Source organism: Panthera pardus, unplaced genomic scaffold (assembly GCF_024362965.1).
Source record: "Panthera pardus isolate Hobbes unplaced genomic scaffold, ASM2436296v1 HiC_scaffold_7, whole genome shotgun sequence".
Lineage (NCBI taxonomy): Eukaryota > Metazoa > Chordata > Mammalia > Carnivora > Felidae > Panthera > Panthera pardus.
Window position 1 is genome coordinate 45,325,323 of NW_026527002.1, and position 18,301 is coordinate 45,343,623.

The 18,301-nt window shown below is 37.4% G+C and overlaps 1 protein-coding gene across 6 annotated transcripts in view; it reads left to right on the forward strand.

Moving 5' to 3' along the window:
* VPS13B (vacuolar protein sorting 13 homolog B) overlaps positions 1-18,301 on the forward strand; it is an 801,572-nt gene that overhangs the window by 650,913 nt on the left and 132,358 nt on the right. For all 6 annotated transcript variants that reach the window (XM_019468011.2, XM_019468006.2, XM_019468010.2 and 3 more), the window contains 3 exons: positions 4,253-4,455; positions 7,296-7,503; positions 7,793-7,977. In XM_019468011.2, the coding sequence (XP_019323556.2) occupies positions 4,253-4,455; positions 7,296-7,503; positions 7,793-7,977 (596 nt within the window). The remainder of the gene's footprint in view (positions 1-4,252; positions 4,456-7,295; positions 7,504-7,792; positions 7,978-18,301) is intronic.

Consider the following 18,301-nt stretch of genomic DNA (forward strand, 5'->3'; position numbering starts at 1 on the left):
TCAAGTTCAGAATTTTTCTCACATCCTTCCTCACCCCAGTCAATAAATACTTCTAATCGTATAACTTAGGGGAATTAAGAAGAACCTTCCATCAATCCTACTTAAGTTCTTCTTTGAGAAGAGATAGGCACTTTCTGAGGAATATACATAAGATATGATGATGCAGATTTTGTCATCCCAGTACTAGATATTTTAGGCAAAACCTCAGCAACTAATTTAGACAGTACAATAGCAGTATTTTGAAGTAGTTCCTACATAGTAGAAATATCTAGTAAGATCCAAATTCTGTTTAAATCAAGTTCTACAGAGATTTTTATCATATGCTTAAAAATACCTGTGTATAAGTGAAAGCTGTTATAGAGTGAGAAAAGTAATCTCATTCATCTATACACTCCAGACAAAATGTCAAGCCCATTCTTAACGAGACTCCTAGAGGTAAATATTAGCCCTTTCTTTTGATAGTCTTTTCTTTGGTAATTACCTTTGCTCCCATGAAGTTGTCCTTTATATCTGTCTTAGTTCTTTTTCTTTGATTTTGACCACGTCAAAGTGATATTTTAGGAATGATTAGAAATAACATAGTAGAAGAGGTACTTGGCAGGTTTTTCACTCTCATAGAAAGAGGTACAAATAAGCAAAGGAAGAAGGCTAGAAACCACTCTGTGGTGCTGGATTAGAACCAGAGGTATCAATGTGAATTCATGATTTTTAATATATTTTCTGGTGGATAGATAGATACAGAAAAATAGATATGTGTGTGTAAACATGGCTGATACACACACACACACACACACACACACACACACACACACACACACGCTTCTTAGCCCTCTCTGCTCAGACAGCCTGGAAGCAGTGATACCCTAGTAGCAATGAGCATACCTACCACCCAGATTTTGTTTTCTAGATACCATTCTTCAGCAAAAGAAACCCAGGCTCTTTGGAGAAATGGAGGTTGCCAGAGATGAGATAGGAAAAATATAAGATAAGCCTAAAACATCATAGATGGCCAGAAAATTAAAAAGCTCTCAAAAAATGATGGGAGTGTATCAAAAGGACACAAGACCCAACTTGAAGGAGTTGTCAGTGCCCAAAGCTGGTTCAATTTAGGCAACAAAGTAAATGATAGTATTTGATTATAACTCATAACATAAAATAAATACCTATGAGTCCATACGCATACAAATAAATAATTGAATTAATAAATGGGGTAGAAGGGACAGTTCTTTTTACCACAGAATGCTAATTAAGAAATGTAGAAGAATAAGAAAAATTGGAAATCAACATTATCACATACCACAGTAATAATCATTGCATGTAAGAGCCATCAATGGATGCTAAAACATGAGTGGGTAAAAGTTTGATGTAAAAGAGGATACATTCATGGTCTTCCTGTATCTCCCCAAGATATTTGTTATTTTCAAATGGAAAAATAGCAACATTACAGTGACAAAACCTGGCAGACACCACTTTAGCCATGTGATCAGAGTTAATATTGCCAATAGTAAAACATCAACATCACTCCAATATGTTACACTGAGAAGGGCATCACTTCTCTGGGATTCTTGCCAAAAACATAACTTAATTCTAATGAGAAAACATCACATAAACTCAAATTGAGAGACATTCTGCAAGTAATTGGCCTGGGCTATTCAAGAGCATCAGGGTCATTAAAGACAAAGAAGGCTGGAGGATCGGTCACAGATTAAAGGAGACTAAGGAGACTTGGCAGCTAAATTCAGTGGGGATCTTAGTTGGCATCCTGAGCCATAAAAAGGACATTAGTGAGGAAAATGGGAAAATTTACATAAGATCTGTAGATTACTTAATAGTATGATATCAGTGTTCATTTCCTGATTTCAGTATTTCTGCTATGGTTACACAGCTGGATGAGGAGTATATGGGAACTCTATATTTTTGCAACTTTTAGGTGATTCTAACATCACTTCAAAATAAAAAGTTTTGTGTGATTTCTTTTAGAGGAGGGGGACTTGGAATGGATGGTTTCTTTTTTTTAATGTTTATTTATTTTTGAGAGACAGACAGAGTATGAGCAGGGGAGGTGCAGAGAGAGGGAGACACAGAATCCGAAGCAAGCTCCAGGCTCTGAGCTGTCAGCACAGAGCCCGATGCAGGGCTTGAATTCACAAACTGTGAGATCATGACCTGAGCCAAAGTTGGACACCCAAGTGAGTGAGCCACCCAGGCGCCCCTGGAATGGATGGCTTCTAAGGCTTCCTCCACTCGGCCTTATTATTCTAGGACACAGTGATGCAAAATGAAGAATGGCAGAAATTTCGGCACTTTTCTGTTTTGTCTGTCAATTAAGAAATATGTTGAGACAGATGAAAGTAGGATCAGATTGTAAACTGACAACTCAGTTTGGTGGGGTATATCCTGAAGAGCTACTGTTGTTCCCAGCACTATACTGAGTACGATGGTCTTTGCCTCCGGGATGGTCAGTGTACCGGAGCTTGAATATGATGTGGTCTTCCCTGTTAATCACTTAGCTTACCAAAGTCTCTCTTCCTAGATGTTTTAAAATAATGGAGATGGATTAGAATGATATAGAAATTAAGTCTTGAGATAAGAGAACAAGAGCCCCCAAAGTGGACCCTGAGATTTTTTTAATCTGGGGGTCTGACAAGGCAATGAGAAACATTCAATAAGATAAGCAACTTAGAAGGCCTTTGGAATTAAACATTTTGTGTATGAGGAACCAATAGAATATTCACATTAAGATTACTGTGAGATAATTGGATATTTCACTCTAGGGCAGAATGGAGATACATATATTTGGGAATAAAGAGAAATGTAATTCTGGCATTCCCTTAATACTATTTGCCAGATGATTGTACTGAATCAAGCCTATACTTTCATAATCCCGTTATGACAAATTTCTCAGTAATAAATTGGTATGTTTCATTTAGCAGATATTTACTGTTAAGTAAATATTTCAGCAAATGTCAGGAAGTTACGACATGAGTTCTAAACTCCCATCAATGGAGATGATTTTTGATTCTTGGGTATTTGGGGGCCTGTTTCTTTTTTCTTTCTTTTTTTTTTTTTAATTTTCTGTGTCATTTTTTCTTTAAGTGAGGTGTAGCAGTGAATCAAGAAAATTGTGTCAATGAAATGGAAGTCTTAGTGCCAGAATATAGTGGAAAAATTTAAGAAATTGACTTTTACCATCCTAATTGTTAACAAAAGTTTTAGCCCTAACTTATGTGGGTGTGATGTCTTCCATGGAAGATTAGAAGTTCTGTATCTTATTTCTGCAGTAGGAGCATACAACCTATATGAAGTTTTCAAGTCTCCACAGAATTGGAAAGTCAGTGTGGGCACTGTACTTTGAAACGTGTATACTGTGGGCCGAAGGTGTTTTTTAATCTTTCATCTCTTTTAAGGATCAAATATCATTAGAAAAATAAGCCATGGGCATTACAAACGTGGTCTGGTGAAATTCAATATTCACAATGACAATTCAGAATATGAGCTCCTTGGGGGAAAGTTAACCCACCACTCTAACTTTGCATCCAAATATCTTAAAGTGTGCCATTGGTTTTATGAAAAGGTTTTGATCTACACTTCTAGTTTAAGTTCAAAAGAAAACCTACATTTTAAAGTGTATTCTTTTTCTGAGTCTATTGACTTTGAACTATAGCATATAGTTTTTCTCATAAATCTAACCTGCCACTATCTGTTTTTAAGACTTTGTAAACTTCAAGTGGTTATGATGTGTGAAGTTTGGATTAAACTAAAATTTTTAGAAAACACATGTTATATATCTTGATTGTTTTGAATTTTAACATGGGCCAGTCAAAAGCTTGAGTGTCTAGCAAAGTAATATACTATACTCTATTACTGTAAGAAATCACAGAAAATTGCCCTTTCCCATCGTGTTAACAATAGACCAATGAAGCAGCTGTTCTTATTCTTAATGTAGTTGTTTGAAAAACTTGAACAATTTAATGAAAATGTCTCTACTCATAAAACTTAAAATGCTCACACATGGAAAAAGTCATAATGTTTTGGCAAATATCTTTTTGTTAGGAATGTGAATGAGGTATACCTGCTTCATAACTAGAATTCTGTATAAGTGGTATAAAAATGTGGGGAGAGGCCAACTGAAAAAGAAGACTTTGACAAAGGATGAAGGAAAGCTCTTTAAAAATGTAGATAGTTCTTGCTCAAACATATTTTTTTTGACAAGGAATAATTATAATATATACCCCTCTCTTGTTTTCTCTAGGTGTAATTCTTGGGTCATCATTTCTACTCAGCATAAATGATTTTCTGCTTAAAACAAGTCTCAGAGAAAGAAATCGGATTCTGATAGGACCATGCTGTGCTACTGTCAATCTGGAAGCTAAATGGTGTAAACACAGTGGCAATCCAGGCCCAGAACAGTCCACACCAAAAATATCCATTGATTTAAGAGGAGGTCTGCTACAGGTCTGTGGGGATTGGCCACATTTTCCTCCTAAGTTTTCAACTAGCCTTTGTTCATTTGTTTTGTTTTTGTTTTTGTTTTGAGAGAGAACGCATGTAAGTGGGGGAAAGGGGAAGAGGGAGAGAGAATCTTAAGCAAGCCCTGTGCAGGGCTAGATCTTAGAACCGTGAGGTCATGACCTGAGCCAGAATTAAGAGTTGGACGCTTAACAGACTGAGCCAGCAGTCTGGGCCAACCAGGCGTCCCCACCTTTGTTCATTTTTTGAACTGTTACACTAAATTTTCGTATGGTGAAGAAGAGTATTATCAGATTGATTTCTCATTAAGGTTTTTTAACAGCTTTATTGAGATACAACTCACATACCATACAATTCACCTAATTAGAGTGTATGATTCAGTGTTTTTCTAGCATATTCCCAAAGGTGTGTGATCATCACTACAATCCATGGTAAAACATTTTTACACACACACACCCTCGCAGCCCTGTACCCATTAGCATTCATTCCCCATTACCCTCTAATCTCCTCTCTAGGTCTAGACTACTAATCCATTTTCTGTGTCTACGTATCTGACTGTTCTAGACAATTCATGTAAGTGGAGTCAGACAATATGTGATCTTTTGTGACTGGCTTCTTTCACTTAGCATAGTGTTTTCAAGGTTCATCCATATCGTAGCAGGTACCAGTACTCCATTCCTTTTTATGGACCAAATAACATTCCATTTTATGGACATACCACATTTTATTTATCCATTCATCAGCTGATGGATATTTGCATTCTTTCCACTTCAGGCTATTGTTATGAATGATGCTGCTAGGAACATTTGTGTACAAGTTTTTGTGTGAACATATGTTTTCGTTTCTGTTGGATATGTTACTAGGAGTAGAATTGCTGGGCCATTAAACTTTTTCTGATTATAGACTTTTCTAATTAACAAAAGAGTCAACTAGTTTCCAGCACAGTGTCATCAGCAATATGTAAGAACCATTTGCTAATCAGGTTCCTTAGATATTATAAACACCTGATGATTAATACTTGACATACATTCAATTGCAGTTTTTTAAGCATTTGATTTACAGCCACGTATGGCCTGTGTGAGGGTATTCAACTCATTCCTTGGTAACTTTCTATTTGGTTAGATGTGAATGTATTCTTTTTTTTTTTTTTTAATTTTTTAATGTTTATTTATTTTTGAGACAGAGAGAGACAGAGCATGAATGGGGGAGGGTCAGAGAGAGAGGAAGACACAGAATCTGAAACAGGCTCCAGGCTCTGAGCAGTCAGCACAGAGCCTGACGCGGGGCTTGAACTCACGGACTGTGAGATCATGACCTGAGCCGAAGTCGGACGCCCAACCAACTGAGCCACCCAGGCGCCCCGTGAATGTATTCTTTATACGATTTCATGTCCCCTGAGTTTGACATAAATCCAAATATCTTGAGAAATCCATAATTACAGAAAATGGAAATGACTAATTTGTTAATAATGGAGACATATTATATATGAACTTCTTGTTTTCATCTAAAAGTTGTATTGCCTCAACTCTTTCACCAGTTTTCTTACTGACATGGAGCTAGATGTGGAAAGATCCTAATAGCTTTTTGCTTAGTATTGCTCTGGAGATTTTGGGCATCCATCAGAAACCTTCATGTATTTAACAATAAGCATGTATTAACATAAGTTAATAACAATATTAACTATATTGTCATTTTCCCAAGACAGCAAAGTAACTCCACATTAAAATCAACAATAAGACAAAAATATAGTATATCATCTCTACATTAGAAAGTTGCTCTCTCAACAATTTAAAGCCTAGAGTGTAGTGTTCAGTTCCCCAGCTCGACTTTCCACTTATTTCTATTTTTCAGTATCCAATAAAACTAACATTGATAAGAACAAAAGTAGACTTAGTATCATATCTCTTGCCTTCATTTCTGATGCCTTAATTCCAGAAAGCAGGACCTAAACTTAGGACACTTACCCACAGGTATAGGGTTATTTTTTTCCTACTTTATATATTTTTTCATGTTAAATTGGTTCTCTTAGAAATAATGGTTGTATTGCCTTTATCTAATATCTTCAGAAAAATAGAACAGTGTTGACATTTTGAGTCCTCTGACATTAATCACTGCTACCCACTGGTCACACTTCTGTTATATACTAATACTCTTCACATGCAGAAAAAGAGAATTTCATCCTCTTTATTACAGGAAACACCAAGGCCTTTGTTCTAAAACTCTACTCTACCTCCTATATGGTTAATTCTCAGGGGTTGTGGAATACTATATGTTGGCACATTCTCAGTAAACACAGAAGTTGGGAGCCTTCTGAGTTCAGGTGCACTGAGCACCTTCCCTCTCTTTTTCTCTGACAAGTAAAACTGCAAAGAAAGGAACCCTCTAATTAAGATGTGTTTATTTAATCTCATGACAAAATGTAGGAAGCTATTCCACAAGGTTTTTATTATTACTTTATTAACATTTCGGCCTAGATCTTCAGTGCCTTCTCTCGGACCGCAATAGATACTGTTTTCTCTCTTAGCTAAGTTAACTCATAAAAATGACCTTGCATTAACATAGTTTCTTTGGTAATTCAGCATTGAAAATTGATGGATATTCACACAATATATGATGTAATTGATTTCTTGTTTTTATATATTTACTCAGGTAATAGAATTTCATACTGTAGGTCAATGACTTCTTAGAAATTATAGTTTAGTTATTGTCAATAATTAAATTGAGCATAATGACGTCCCGCATTAATTCAAGTATGATTGTGCCTAATTATCCTCAGGAAATGTTTGTATTTAAAAGCCACTAATTTTTTCATATGATTTTTAAAGGTTTTCTGGGGTCAAGAACATTTGAATTGTTTAGTTCTTCTACATGAATTACTCAACGGATACCTTCACGAGGAGCGAAATATTGCAGTGCACGTTCCTGAAGCAGTGCCACAAATGCCCTCTCCTATAGAAAAGAACCAGATGTTTAAAAGTGAACAGAGTTCAGATGACCTACGGACAGGCCTATTCCAGTATATACGAGATGCTGGTAAGTAGCAACAGCTTCATTATGAGGGAGAGTTTTAACTGCACATTCACTGAGTAACACATCAAGATCACTGGAAAAGTACATTAATACCTGCAGTACAAGAACAGTACATTACCACTCATTCTCTTAAGGGAAAATTCTTAATTTGTTCCTGTCTCAAACCACATAAAAATGTAAAACTGATCAACCAGCCTTTTATATTCTTGTATCTTCCTAATTTTCTCTTTCTGTAAGAAATCCACGTGTTCCCTTCCAAAAGCATACAAATAATTATCTTTTCACTTAACAGAACCTTTAAAAATGCCTGGTGTCTATGAAGTCTTGTTTTACAATGAAACCGAAGATAGCCCGGGGATGATGTTATGGAGATATCCGGAACCTAGAGTGCTCACCCTTGTACGGATAACTCCCGTGCCCTTCAACACCACAGAGGATCCAGATATTAGCACAGCAGACCTTGGCGATATGCTACAGGTGGGTTGTGACTATTCATTTTTAAATAAAAGCAGTGGAAAAGTACTGATTAGGTACTAGGAAAAAAAGATTAGAGCATACCTATTTTTTCCATCAGTAGCATCAGGGAAATACACAATATATGTATGTATGTACGTATGTACATACATATACACACATATATATGTACACATATAGATTTAGAAATTTTAGAAATTTTAAAATAGGGAATAATGTAATTCAGATTTATGATACATGCCAATTTTGGGAGCTCTCAATTCCACTTTTAGCCCTTTTGTAGGTAGGTTATGTTACATAGTCTAACTGTAACAGGACAGGTGTCATTCAGTTCAACACACATTTTTTAAATACCTACTGTGTGCTCACAGTCTTAAGCATTTCTAGAACTGCTTTATGAAATAAAATATGTCCACATAAGGCCAGAATGGATGACTCAGTTTTCATCTTCATTTCCAGAGCTAGTCTTAGGTTTCAGGTAGGCTGGTAGGAAAACCGTCTAACCAGTGATCCTATTCCATATGATTTTGTGAAAATTTGTTGCTTGTCAGTTCTCTAAGTTTAATATAAATGTCACTGTGGATATCACTACATTATCATTCTACTTATTAATATCCTACAGATCAGCATTTCTCCAAAAATTTGTTTTCCTCTTAGTTTTCCACCTGTTACTAGATCACACAACCGTCTACTCAGAGCAGTGAGTCTATTTCCTTCACTCCCCACATCTAATTCATCAACAAGTCCTTTCAGTTCTGCCTCCAAAATAGGTCCCTATTCCATCTACTTCTCTCTTTTTACTGGTACAACTCTAGTCCAGGCTACCACCTTTCTGTTCCCTGCTACAGTAGCTTCCTAATTGGTCTCAATGATTCCATTCTTGACTCCCTGTAATGCATTTTCCATACAGCAGCTAAAGTGATCTTTTTAAAATGTAGATCAGGTCACATCAGTCCCCTAAACCTGTTGGTGCCTTCCTCTGCTTCTTAGAACAAAATTGAACCATCTTGCTATAACCTGTAAGGACCTCTGATCTGTGCCCTGTCCACCTCTCTGACTTGGTCTCATACTAGGCTCCCCATTTCTCACTGTGCTCCAGCCATACTGGCCTCTTTTTTCTCTTTGAGCATACCACCTGAGAGTCATTGCTGTTGCTCTGTTCCCCAACTTTGTTAGTCAGGTACCAGCTCAAATGTCTTATTGTGGCTGGTTCACACTTCTTTATTCTAAATTACATTACCTTGTTTTACTTTCCTCATAGCTCTTACTGCTATTTAGAATTATTGTATGCATTTATTTATTTACTTGCTCATGGTCTTTCTCTCTCCACCATTAGAAAATAAGCTTCTTGTATTTCTTCATCACTTTTATCCAGCCCTTGGTACACAGAGATATTCACCAATTTTTTTTTAATGACTAATCTATACTTAACAAATAGGAAAAATTCAAGATTCATTATTAACATGATGGCATGTTAGCGTATTAACATTAACATATGCTTATTTAATTCTTGTTTAAATTCCTGATTATAATATATTTAGTCAGATATTCATCTTCTGATTTGGTAACAATAAAATGTGTTAATCATTTTGTCAAATGAACTTGAGTGTTCAAAACTATCTGATTTGCTAAGATGTCAACAGTCTCTACTTTGACTCTTTTTCTTATGATGAGAATTTTTAAAATCTCTCTTAGCAACTCTACTTTGATTCTTTAAATTCTTAAATTTGTTTCCTCTCGTATTAAGATCATATTCATGATTATCTTCTCTACCAGCATTCTTGGATTATTTTTGCTAAGTAAAATAGCAGTATCTTTTTTTTATAATTTTTTTAATGTTTATTTATTTCTGAGACCGAGAGAGACAAAGCATGACCAGGGCGGGGGCGGGGGGCACAGAGAGAGAAGGAGACACAGAATCCAAAGCAGGCTCCAGGCTCTGAGCTGTCAGCACAGAGCCCAACGCAGGGCTCAAACCCATGGACCGTGAGATCATGACCTGAGCCGAAGTCACACACTGAACCAACTGAGCCACCCAGGCACCCCCAATAGCAATATCTTTGAATACTCCTGTCTTATGAGAATCATCCAGATGCAGAACATCTTTAGTATTTTCGATCAAAATGAAAAGTTTTGCATCATGTAAGGGCTTCTCTCTAACTGCTTTTAGGGTTCATAGTTATAACTACATGTTAATACATTAACTATCGGTGGTAGTATTGTGCCAGTTGTATTGCATAAGGCATGTGAGATAGTAAGTACATTCACCGATGACATGTTCCTTATCTTCGCACTGACAGTAGAGAGGCATTATGGTTCAGAGGATGAACTCTAGCCAGAATGCCTGGGTTCAAATTCTGACGCTGCCACTTGCACACTATGTCACCTTCGACAAGTAACTTAATCCCTCAGCCTCAGGTTTTTTGTTTTGCTTTTTTTCCATCAATAAAATGAGGCTATTGGTAATGTGATGATTAGAGGAATTAATGTTTGAAAGACACATAGAATAATGCCTGACACATAGTGTGTGCTATTTAAGTGTGAATACTACTAATTACTACCATGATGATAATTGTCAAAAGTTTTTTTGTTTTTTTTTTTTATCAGGTATAAGCATAGGCTAGACCAAGCTAGACCAAAGCGAGTAGGGGCTGATGATTTTGCAGTCAGCTGGCATAGTCCAGAAGATCTGGGATAGTTCTAGGGTCTAGACAGTGGACTTGTTACATAAGCAAAGCAATGCACGAAGGAAGCCTGGCAGGTTGCAACAAGCAAAGAGTTGGTATCAGAGGGTTCCTGCCATATTTCACATCTTGTTGGAGAGACGGGAACTGAGATGTGGTCAGAGTGCAAAGATGAGAATGCTGGTCTAAGAACCAAGAGAGGGTTGACCTACTATAAGTTGAAAGGGAGAGTTTGATCCCAAAAGTAAGAAGGAATGCGTAGAATTTGATAACTGGGACAGAAGAATAACGCAGGACAGGCAGAAGGTTGCCATACTGCTGCCATGCTGCTCTGATCCTTATGTTCGCCTGACTAGGAGCAGAATTTGCCCAAAGGGTTGGGGTAAGCCTCATTTGTAGAAATACCTCTTGGGGTTGCAATCTTAGAACTATACAAACTATTTTGTTTCTTTGGAGCTCCTGTTGAGAACAGAAAATATGTTGCATGAATCATAGCTTTGATTCAATATGACAGCTTTTTCCCTGAGCACTTGCGGTGCCAGACCTTGGGCTTGCTCCTGGGGATACAGCTCCTCGACTGAACACTGAAATTAATGTTATTTACCTTTCAGAGATATTGCAAGAATTGAATGAAATTTTATAGCTAAAACAAATAAATGCCTTACGCATAGTGAGCCTTCAACAAATGTTAATTTCTTTCCCTCCATTCCTCCCTCATAAGCAAATGCCTGGACCACTAAAAGAACCTTCTAAATAGAATTCCAGCCTTCAGTATTTCTTCCTTCATGCAATCCTACTAAGTTCTTAAAGGAACAAGTGGATTATATCAATTCTTTGAGAAAACCTTTTAGTGATGCAGTCTCCCTAGTAGACTGACCTTGAGGGCCCTGCATAACCTCCCTAGTCCCCACCCAGCTTTAGCTTTCACTCCATTACACGTGATCTACCTTCTAGTCAGACATCTATTCAGCATTTACCAAACCTATCTGTGACAGCCTGACTTCCATACCACTTCCTTCACTTGAATCTCCCTTCTCTGCTTGAAATCCTGCCTATACTTCCAAACACCCACTGTGCCCTCTACTCCTTGAAGCCTTGCCTGGAAACCATCTCCAAACATAGTACCCTCTTCCTCTGTAGTCCTGTGACACTCCATAGCACCACTTTTATGCTATTTCTCACCTTATCCTTCACATTTTAACTATGTGTTCATATCTCGTCTCGTAAATTGTAGTTTCCAATGGCAGTGATCATATCAAATTTGTCATTATGTCCCTTATAGTATCTACTGCAGTGGAGATGCATCAAATGGATGTTTGAATGTCCATGTTCCTATTTTGTATTGCTCAAAAATATTACATTGTTTGTCATTATTTTATGGAGCTGTTGAATGAGTTTGGGTTTTACAAACTGAATTATGTCAAGATGCATTGTGTTATGCTTCAGTGGTATTATCTATGGTAAACACACAGTCTAATGTCATTACGTTACATAGGCTCTTGGTGAGATCACTGAATATACTGCCAAGCCCACTGCCCCCTGGACAGAGGCTAGTTCTTAAATATAAAGATAAGTTAATCTCTTTGGTTTTAAGCCTAAAAACAGAAATCAAGTTTGGTTGACTTTTTCCTTGAGGATCGTTTAGTTCATAAAAAACTGACCTTATAAAGTTCACTTAGATAGAACCCTCAGATTTGTCCATTTGTGTATGTTTCCATGATTGATAATGGGATTTATAAACAGGCTCCCCATATGAGTTTATGGAATTTATTTTGTAATTGTAATGAAAAATATGGAAAACATGTTTATAGTATTAAATCAAACGAACCATAGGTTCTGAATAAAGACCCTGAAATTAATGTTCACAGAAAGCAAAGGGAGCTTATTTTCTGGTCAGTTCATAGTTTTTATCATGTGAAATTTTAAGTATTAGTAGTTTAGGTATCAATAAAATTACAACCTGTAGGGTAGAGTAATGCCATCAACCTAGAAGGAATTTTGTATCATCTTAAATGAGCTTAAATATCAGAATTTCTGGCACTATGTATTCTAAGTTTTCCTTTCCTCGTCCTATTGTTTTCACTGCCTACTTGGGATTCAATTTTGGAAATACAGATATACCCAGATTGTAAAATTTTAATCCGTTTTTGGAGTAAAATTGACAATGGATGTTTTCATTTTCACACAGATCTGTCATGGTGCTTATTCTCTTCTCTCGGTAATGCATTCTGTTTCGTATTTATTTTCACTTATGTGTTGCACTAAATTTTTAGGTGTATTCATTTGGTATGTGAGAATAGGCCAAACTAAATATCATCTTTCTTTGAAGATTTTAAGAGTAAAAGCTTGAGCATTACAATTCAAGACAAACACTAAGGGGATTGAGATCACTGAAGCAATTTACACAGATGGGAAGCAAAGTGAAAGAAGTAAAATGGTGGAAGTTAAGTTCTGTATTGAGTACAATGTAGACTAAAAGGAAAGATGTAAAGGCTAAAGTTGGGAATTCCTTTAATGCAAGAAACATCTATGGTGTACATCAGATTCCTGGCGTGCAAGTCAGAGGAGAAAGAAAGAAAATGTTTAAATAGCTTGAGGAAAAGTTACCACAGGTTCACAAAACTTTACACTAGAAGAATTCGATACTTAGATTCAAATCTATACCTTCAGAAAATATGAATATAGTATGGAGCTCCCTCAAAAAACTAAAAATAGAACTACCCTACGACCCAGCAATTGCACTACTAGGCATTTATCCATGGGATACAGGTGTCCTGTTTTGAAGGGACACATGCACCCCCATGTTTATAGCAGCACTATCAACAATAGCCAAAGGATGGTAAGAGCCCAAATGTCCATCGATGGATGAATGGATAAAGACAATGTGGTATATATATACAATGGAGTATTACTCGGCAATCAAAAAGAATGAAATCTTGCCATTTGCAACTACGTGGATGGAACTGGAGGGTATTATGCTAAGTGAAATTAGAAGAAGATAAAAATCATATGACTTCACTCATATGAGGACTTTAAGAGACAAAACAGATGAACATAAGGGAAGGGAAACACAAATAATATAAAAAGGGGGAGGGGGACAAAACAGAAGAGACTCATAAATATGGAGAACAAACTGAGGGTTACTGGAGGGGTTGTGGGAGGGGGATGGGCTAGATGGGTAGGGGGTACTAAGGAATCTACTCCTGAAATCATTGTTGCACTATGCTAACTAATTTGGATGTAAATTTTAAAAAATAAAAAATAAAACTAAAAATAAATAAATAAGAAAAAGAAAAAAATGAATATAATTAAGAAATGACAAGATAAACATCTGTTACTCGTATTCCCAACCTCATAGCATTTCTCACCCACAAATACTTATTTAATGTCCCCTTAATATAGCGTAGGTTACTACAGGGTATATAGGCAGTGAGGATATAAAGAGATAAATCTGTCCCTGCTCATACAGGGTTTATCATCTACTTGAAAATAGAGGGCATAATTGCATATGCAAACACATAAGGTGGAATAGTTGAATAAGAAGGTAAGCCCGCACATTCATATAGGAGGAATCCTATAACTTGGGGAATTCTGGCATCTGAAAAGTAAATTGAATTAACGGGGACAAAAAGAATTAATTTGTTACTAAAGCTGTATGATTTCATAGCCCTTTCTCAGTAAAAAGGGATTTTCAAGCATCAGAATTTAGTGCAGAATTCTTCCATGAAAAAAACATGACTAGAGTCCATAAACGATATCTTCACAAGGATAACAGAAAGAAAAAAGACAAAAGCAAGCTGTGTCATTTGTTTATTTCTGGTGGAGAAGGAGAAAAGCAAGCCAAAGAAATCAGTGCACTCACGTCCAATTCGCTTTTGTTTATTCAGTTCAAAAGTCATGGAAATTAGTTTTTAAAGTAATGCTAATATGATTATAAAAATCAAAGTGAAACCACATTGGAAGAATAATGAAAAAATTGCATACTTGGAAACCAAGGAGAGAATCGAAATGGTTGAGATCTGGGTTATTTTTGCTCCAATGTGTTATGATCATTTATCTTTTACACCCAGAAATGTGTTAGGTGCTTTGCATAATAACCTCCTTAAATCTCATTCTATTCTGTGAGGTGCACATTATCCCCATTTTATAACTGGGGAAACTGAGGCCAAGAAGAATTAACTGGACTTCAATTCTAAGACTTAAAATGGGAGATCCAGAATTCTATCCCAGGTCTTTCTGACTCCAAAACCCATGTTTTTTGCCCTGTTTGTAAAACATTGGGATAATAATTTTGTAGATGATACATTCTGGTGATAGCGAGTGAGCTACTCTGTTGAGAAATGTGGAAAGAAGAAAAGTAAAATTATCCTTTTAGTTCAAACTATTAAATCGTGACTCAGACCCAAAATGTGCAAAATAACCTTAAATAAACAAAAGGGCTCCTAGACACACAAGATGGATTGCATATTAAGATATCTAAAGGAAGAATGTTTCCTTCAGAAGGAAAACTGGTCAGCTGTAGAAGCCTAGGAGGGTCACAGAAGCATTTGTTGGCAGATCTTCTGGCAGCATCCAAAGAAATGGTGCCCAAGCGTCTGGTTCACCTGGTAGCTAAATCCCCTTTATGGAGATGAATGTATCAGCTGTCAGATCTCTGTGTCTAACATTCAAATCATCTAACCACCCAAATAACCTTCTAAAACTTTGGCTCCCAGAGCAGTCTGTCTACAGAGAGAGTATCATACATTGCTCAGGCCAGCATCAATATCCAGGCTGCTTGGCAGTTATACATCTCATGGTAAATTAATAACTTGGCATCTGGTTTATATATCAGTCTCTAGTGAACTTTGTTGCATGACTCAGCATTCCTAAGTCTAGTCAGCTCTAGGACACTGTGGAAATTTTCTGAGACTGCAAGACCAATGGCCAGATCTTTAATCATGGTGAATCCATCATGCTAAGGACCCTCTTGTGGCTACCTGCCTTCCTAGCAGGCTGGTCTTTCCCAAATGACATCTCTATTGTGCATTGTGTCACAAACCTTTCTAAACAAAATTACACTCCAACTACCTTGAAGAGTTGTGAGAAGTAGATATGCTATATTTAGAGCACCAGCGTAGTGTCTTATGTAAAGGCTTAGTAAATTATTATTCCAATACACAGTAAATGGTAGCTGGTATCGATACCGTCATTATCATTGTCATCGTATCACTTGATCAAAGAACCTGGACCCTACCTTGTTAGACCAAGAAAGCCCTTCTGAGAAAGTCTTTCTCAGAAAGACTGTATTCATAGCCTGTTAGTTTCAGAACAGTTGTTAGGAATGCTGGCCGTGCCTGTGACTAGTGGGGTGCTTTCACTGACTGGGAATAGCTGCTCTAGGAGACACTACTTTCCCAAAGCTCCATGGTCAGGGCCTCCAAGGTAATAAATATGTAAGCTATAGTTGTATGGGTTTCAGGTAGCACAAACCCCACCGAAGCTGGACTTAAAAATAGAGGGATCTAGTATCAAGATACAGTGGGGAGTTCTAGAGGCCAAGGGCAGCTGAGCCTCTTGAAGGATGAGGCCAGAAATGGAAGATAGGAACCCAGCAGAGTATTTATTCACTATCACTTCACTATGCTTCTTTCCCTATGTTTGTTTCATCCTTCCTTTTCAACGGACTAGCTTTTCTCCTTCTTCTCAGGCCACCTGGTAGTCTCCTCACAATTCCCAGGGCACAATTTCCAGAGTCACATTTACAAGTCCAGCATTCAGTCCAGTTCTACATTCCTGGTTGACCTAGAGTGGTGTCAGGTGCTCTTGGCTCATTCAGCTATGGCCACGACCAACATGTGAATTAGGGGTCATTGTGAACTTTGCAGATACCCCCAAAAGAGATCCATTGTATGTCAGACTTCTCTTACTGTTCCTGTGTTTCACCCTGGCTAGTTTGGCCACACTCATGGTCAGTGCTGGCCTCACACTGACAGCTGCTTCTTCCCAATCTGGTGGACTCTGAAGGTCTGCACAGCGTATTCTGCTCATCCAAGAGGAAAGCCTGTTGTATATGGTCTATAGTGTTAGGGAAGAATCACCACTGGCAGAAAATCTCTAGAAATACAGCCTCAGTAAAGAAAAAAACTTTACTCCTTTTTGCTCCGGTTTTTCCAGCTTTTCCCTTTGCAGATATCTGGCAGAGCTGTTTCTCTGTGTACATCAAAGGCTGGCTGTCTGCATCTGGAGAAGAGTCTCACGTCACTTTTTAAATCTTCTCATTGTCCTCCCCTAACATCCTCCCAAAATATCAATTAGGCAAGCTCCTATGCCTTACTGACACATAGGGGATACTTGCTTGTGCCCAAAATGCTTAAAAGCAGTACCTTTCTTGGTCAGTGTTTCCTCTATAACACAATGACTATGTCGCAGTGTCACAGATTCTCCACTCTCCCAGTTCTAATGGTGCAGGAGAGCTTCCTATCTAAAATAATTTTCTATTTTTGAAATCGAGTGTACAATGTGATGTTTCGTGTCTGTAGCTTATTGGGGATTTAATTGTGTATAGTTTTCTGATAATATTCTATCTTACCTACTCACCCACAGACAGAACTGAAGTTTCATTAAAAATTGTAGTGGTCTTCTTTTTCATAATTACATGGAAACATGTTTCGAGTCAAACAGTGATACCCAATATTATCCAATAAATTAAAAACTAGACTTTTGCTGCTTTAAACTTGACTTTACGAGCTTCCTATAATTCTAAAGCACATGTACCTGATAGGCAAAGGTTATGATATTAGCACATGGTGACACTACATAAAAAGAATCCTTCTGTGAGTTACTTGCAATCTAATATGATGTGCCTCTTCTATGTACAGCTTTAAAAGAATAAAAGGAAATATTCTTGGGTGTTTCTTTTCAGCTGTGTTGGGCGGTTCACTTATAGCTGCAAATATGTTCCCAAAATCCTGAGCCTTTTTATTTTATAAGCACCTCCTGTCACTGGCAGCTGTACTAATGTGTCCCAAAAGGCTTTGCTCCTATCCATCATCCTTAGAAGGGGTGCTCAAAGCCCAGATATGAGATACATTGTTGTTGAAATGCAGAAAGAAAAAAAAAAAAGTCTTGGGGGCTTTGGGGAAGTAAGAGACAAAGCCAGACTCTTAGGAAATAAAGGAAAAGAAAAAGTCCTGTGTACCCAATGGACACAATAATAAATGGTTTTGAATGATGGGTAACAGTGCTGGATCGACTACTAAGTGTTTCACATCCAGAAGCATTGCTTCCTTTTTTGGACAATGTGGGGGGAACCTAAAATAGAGTATTCCCTGAACACACTTTTAATCATTCTGTCTTTGTACTGGTGTAAAAGTACAAAAAAACGATCTAGGAGTATATTGAAAAGAGCTCTACTTTAAAACTTTGAGGTTAACTCCATAAATACAGATACAAGGACGTGGGCTAGGGCCATGCGGGCTGCAGAGACAGGGCACTAGTTCTGCTCTCAAGGCATCTATGGTCTTTCAGGAGGGGTAATTAGTACACAAAATAAGGCAAGGTAGACCCATGAAGTGCCACAAGGAGAGTTTACATGTGACTGGAAAAACAGGAAAAGGCTTCACAGAGGAGATGGCAATTGAAGGGCTCCCTGTCGGCTGAGT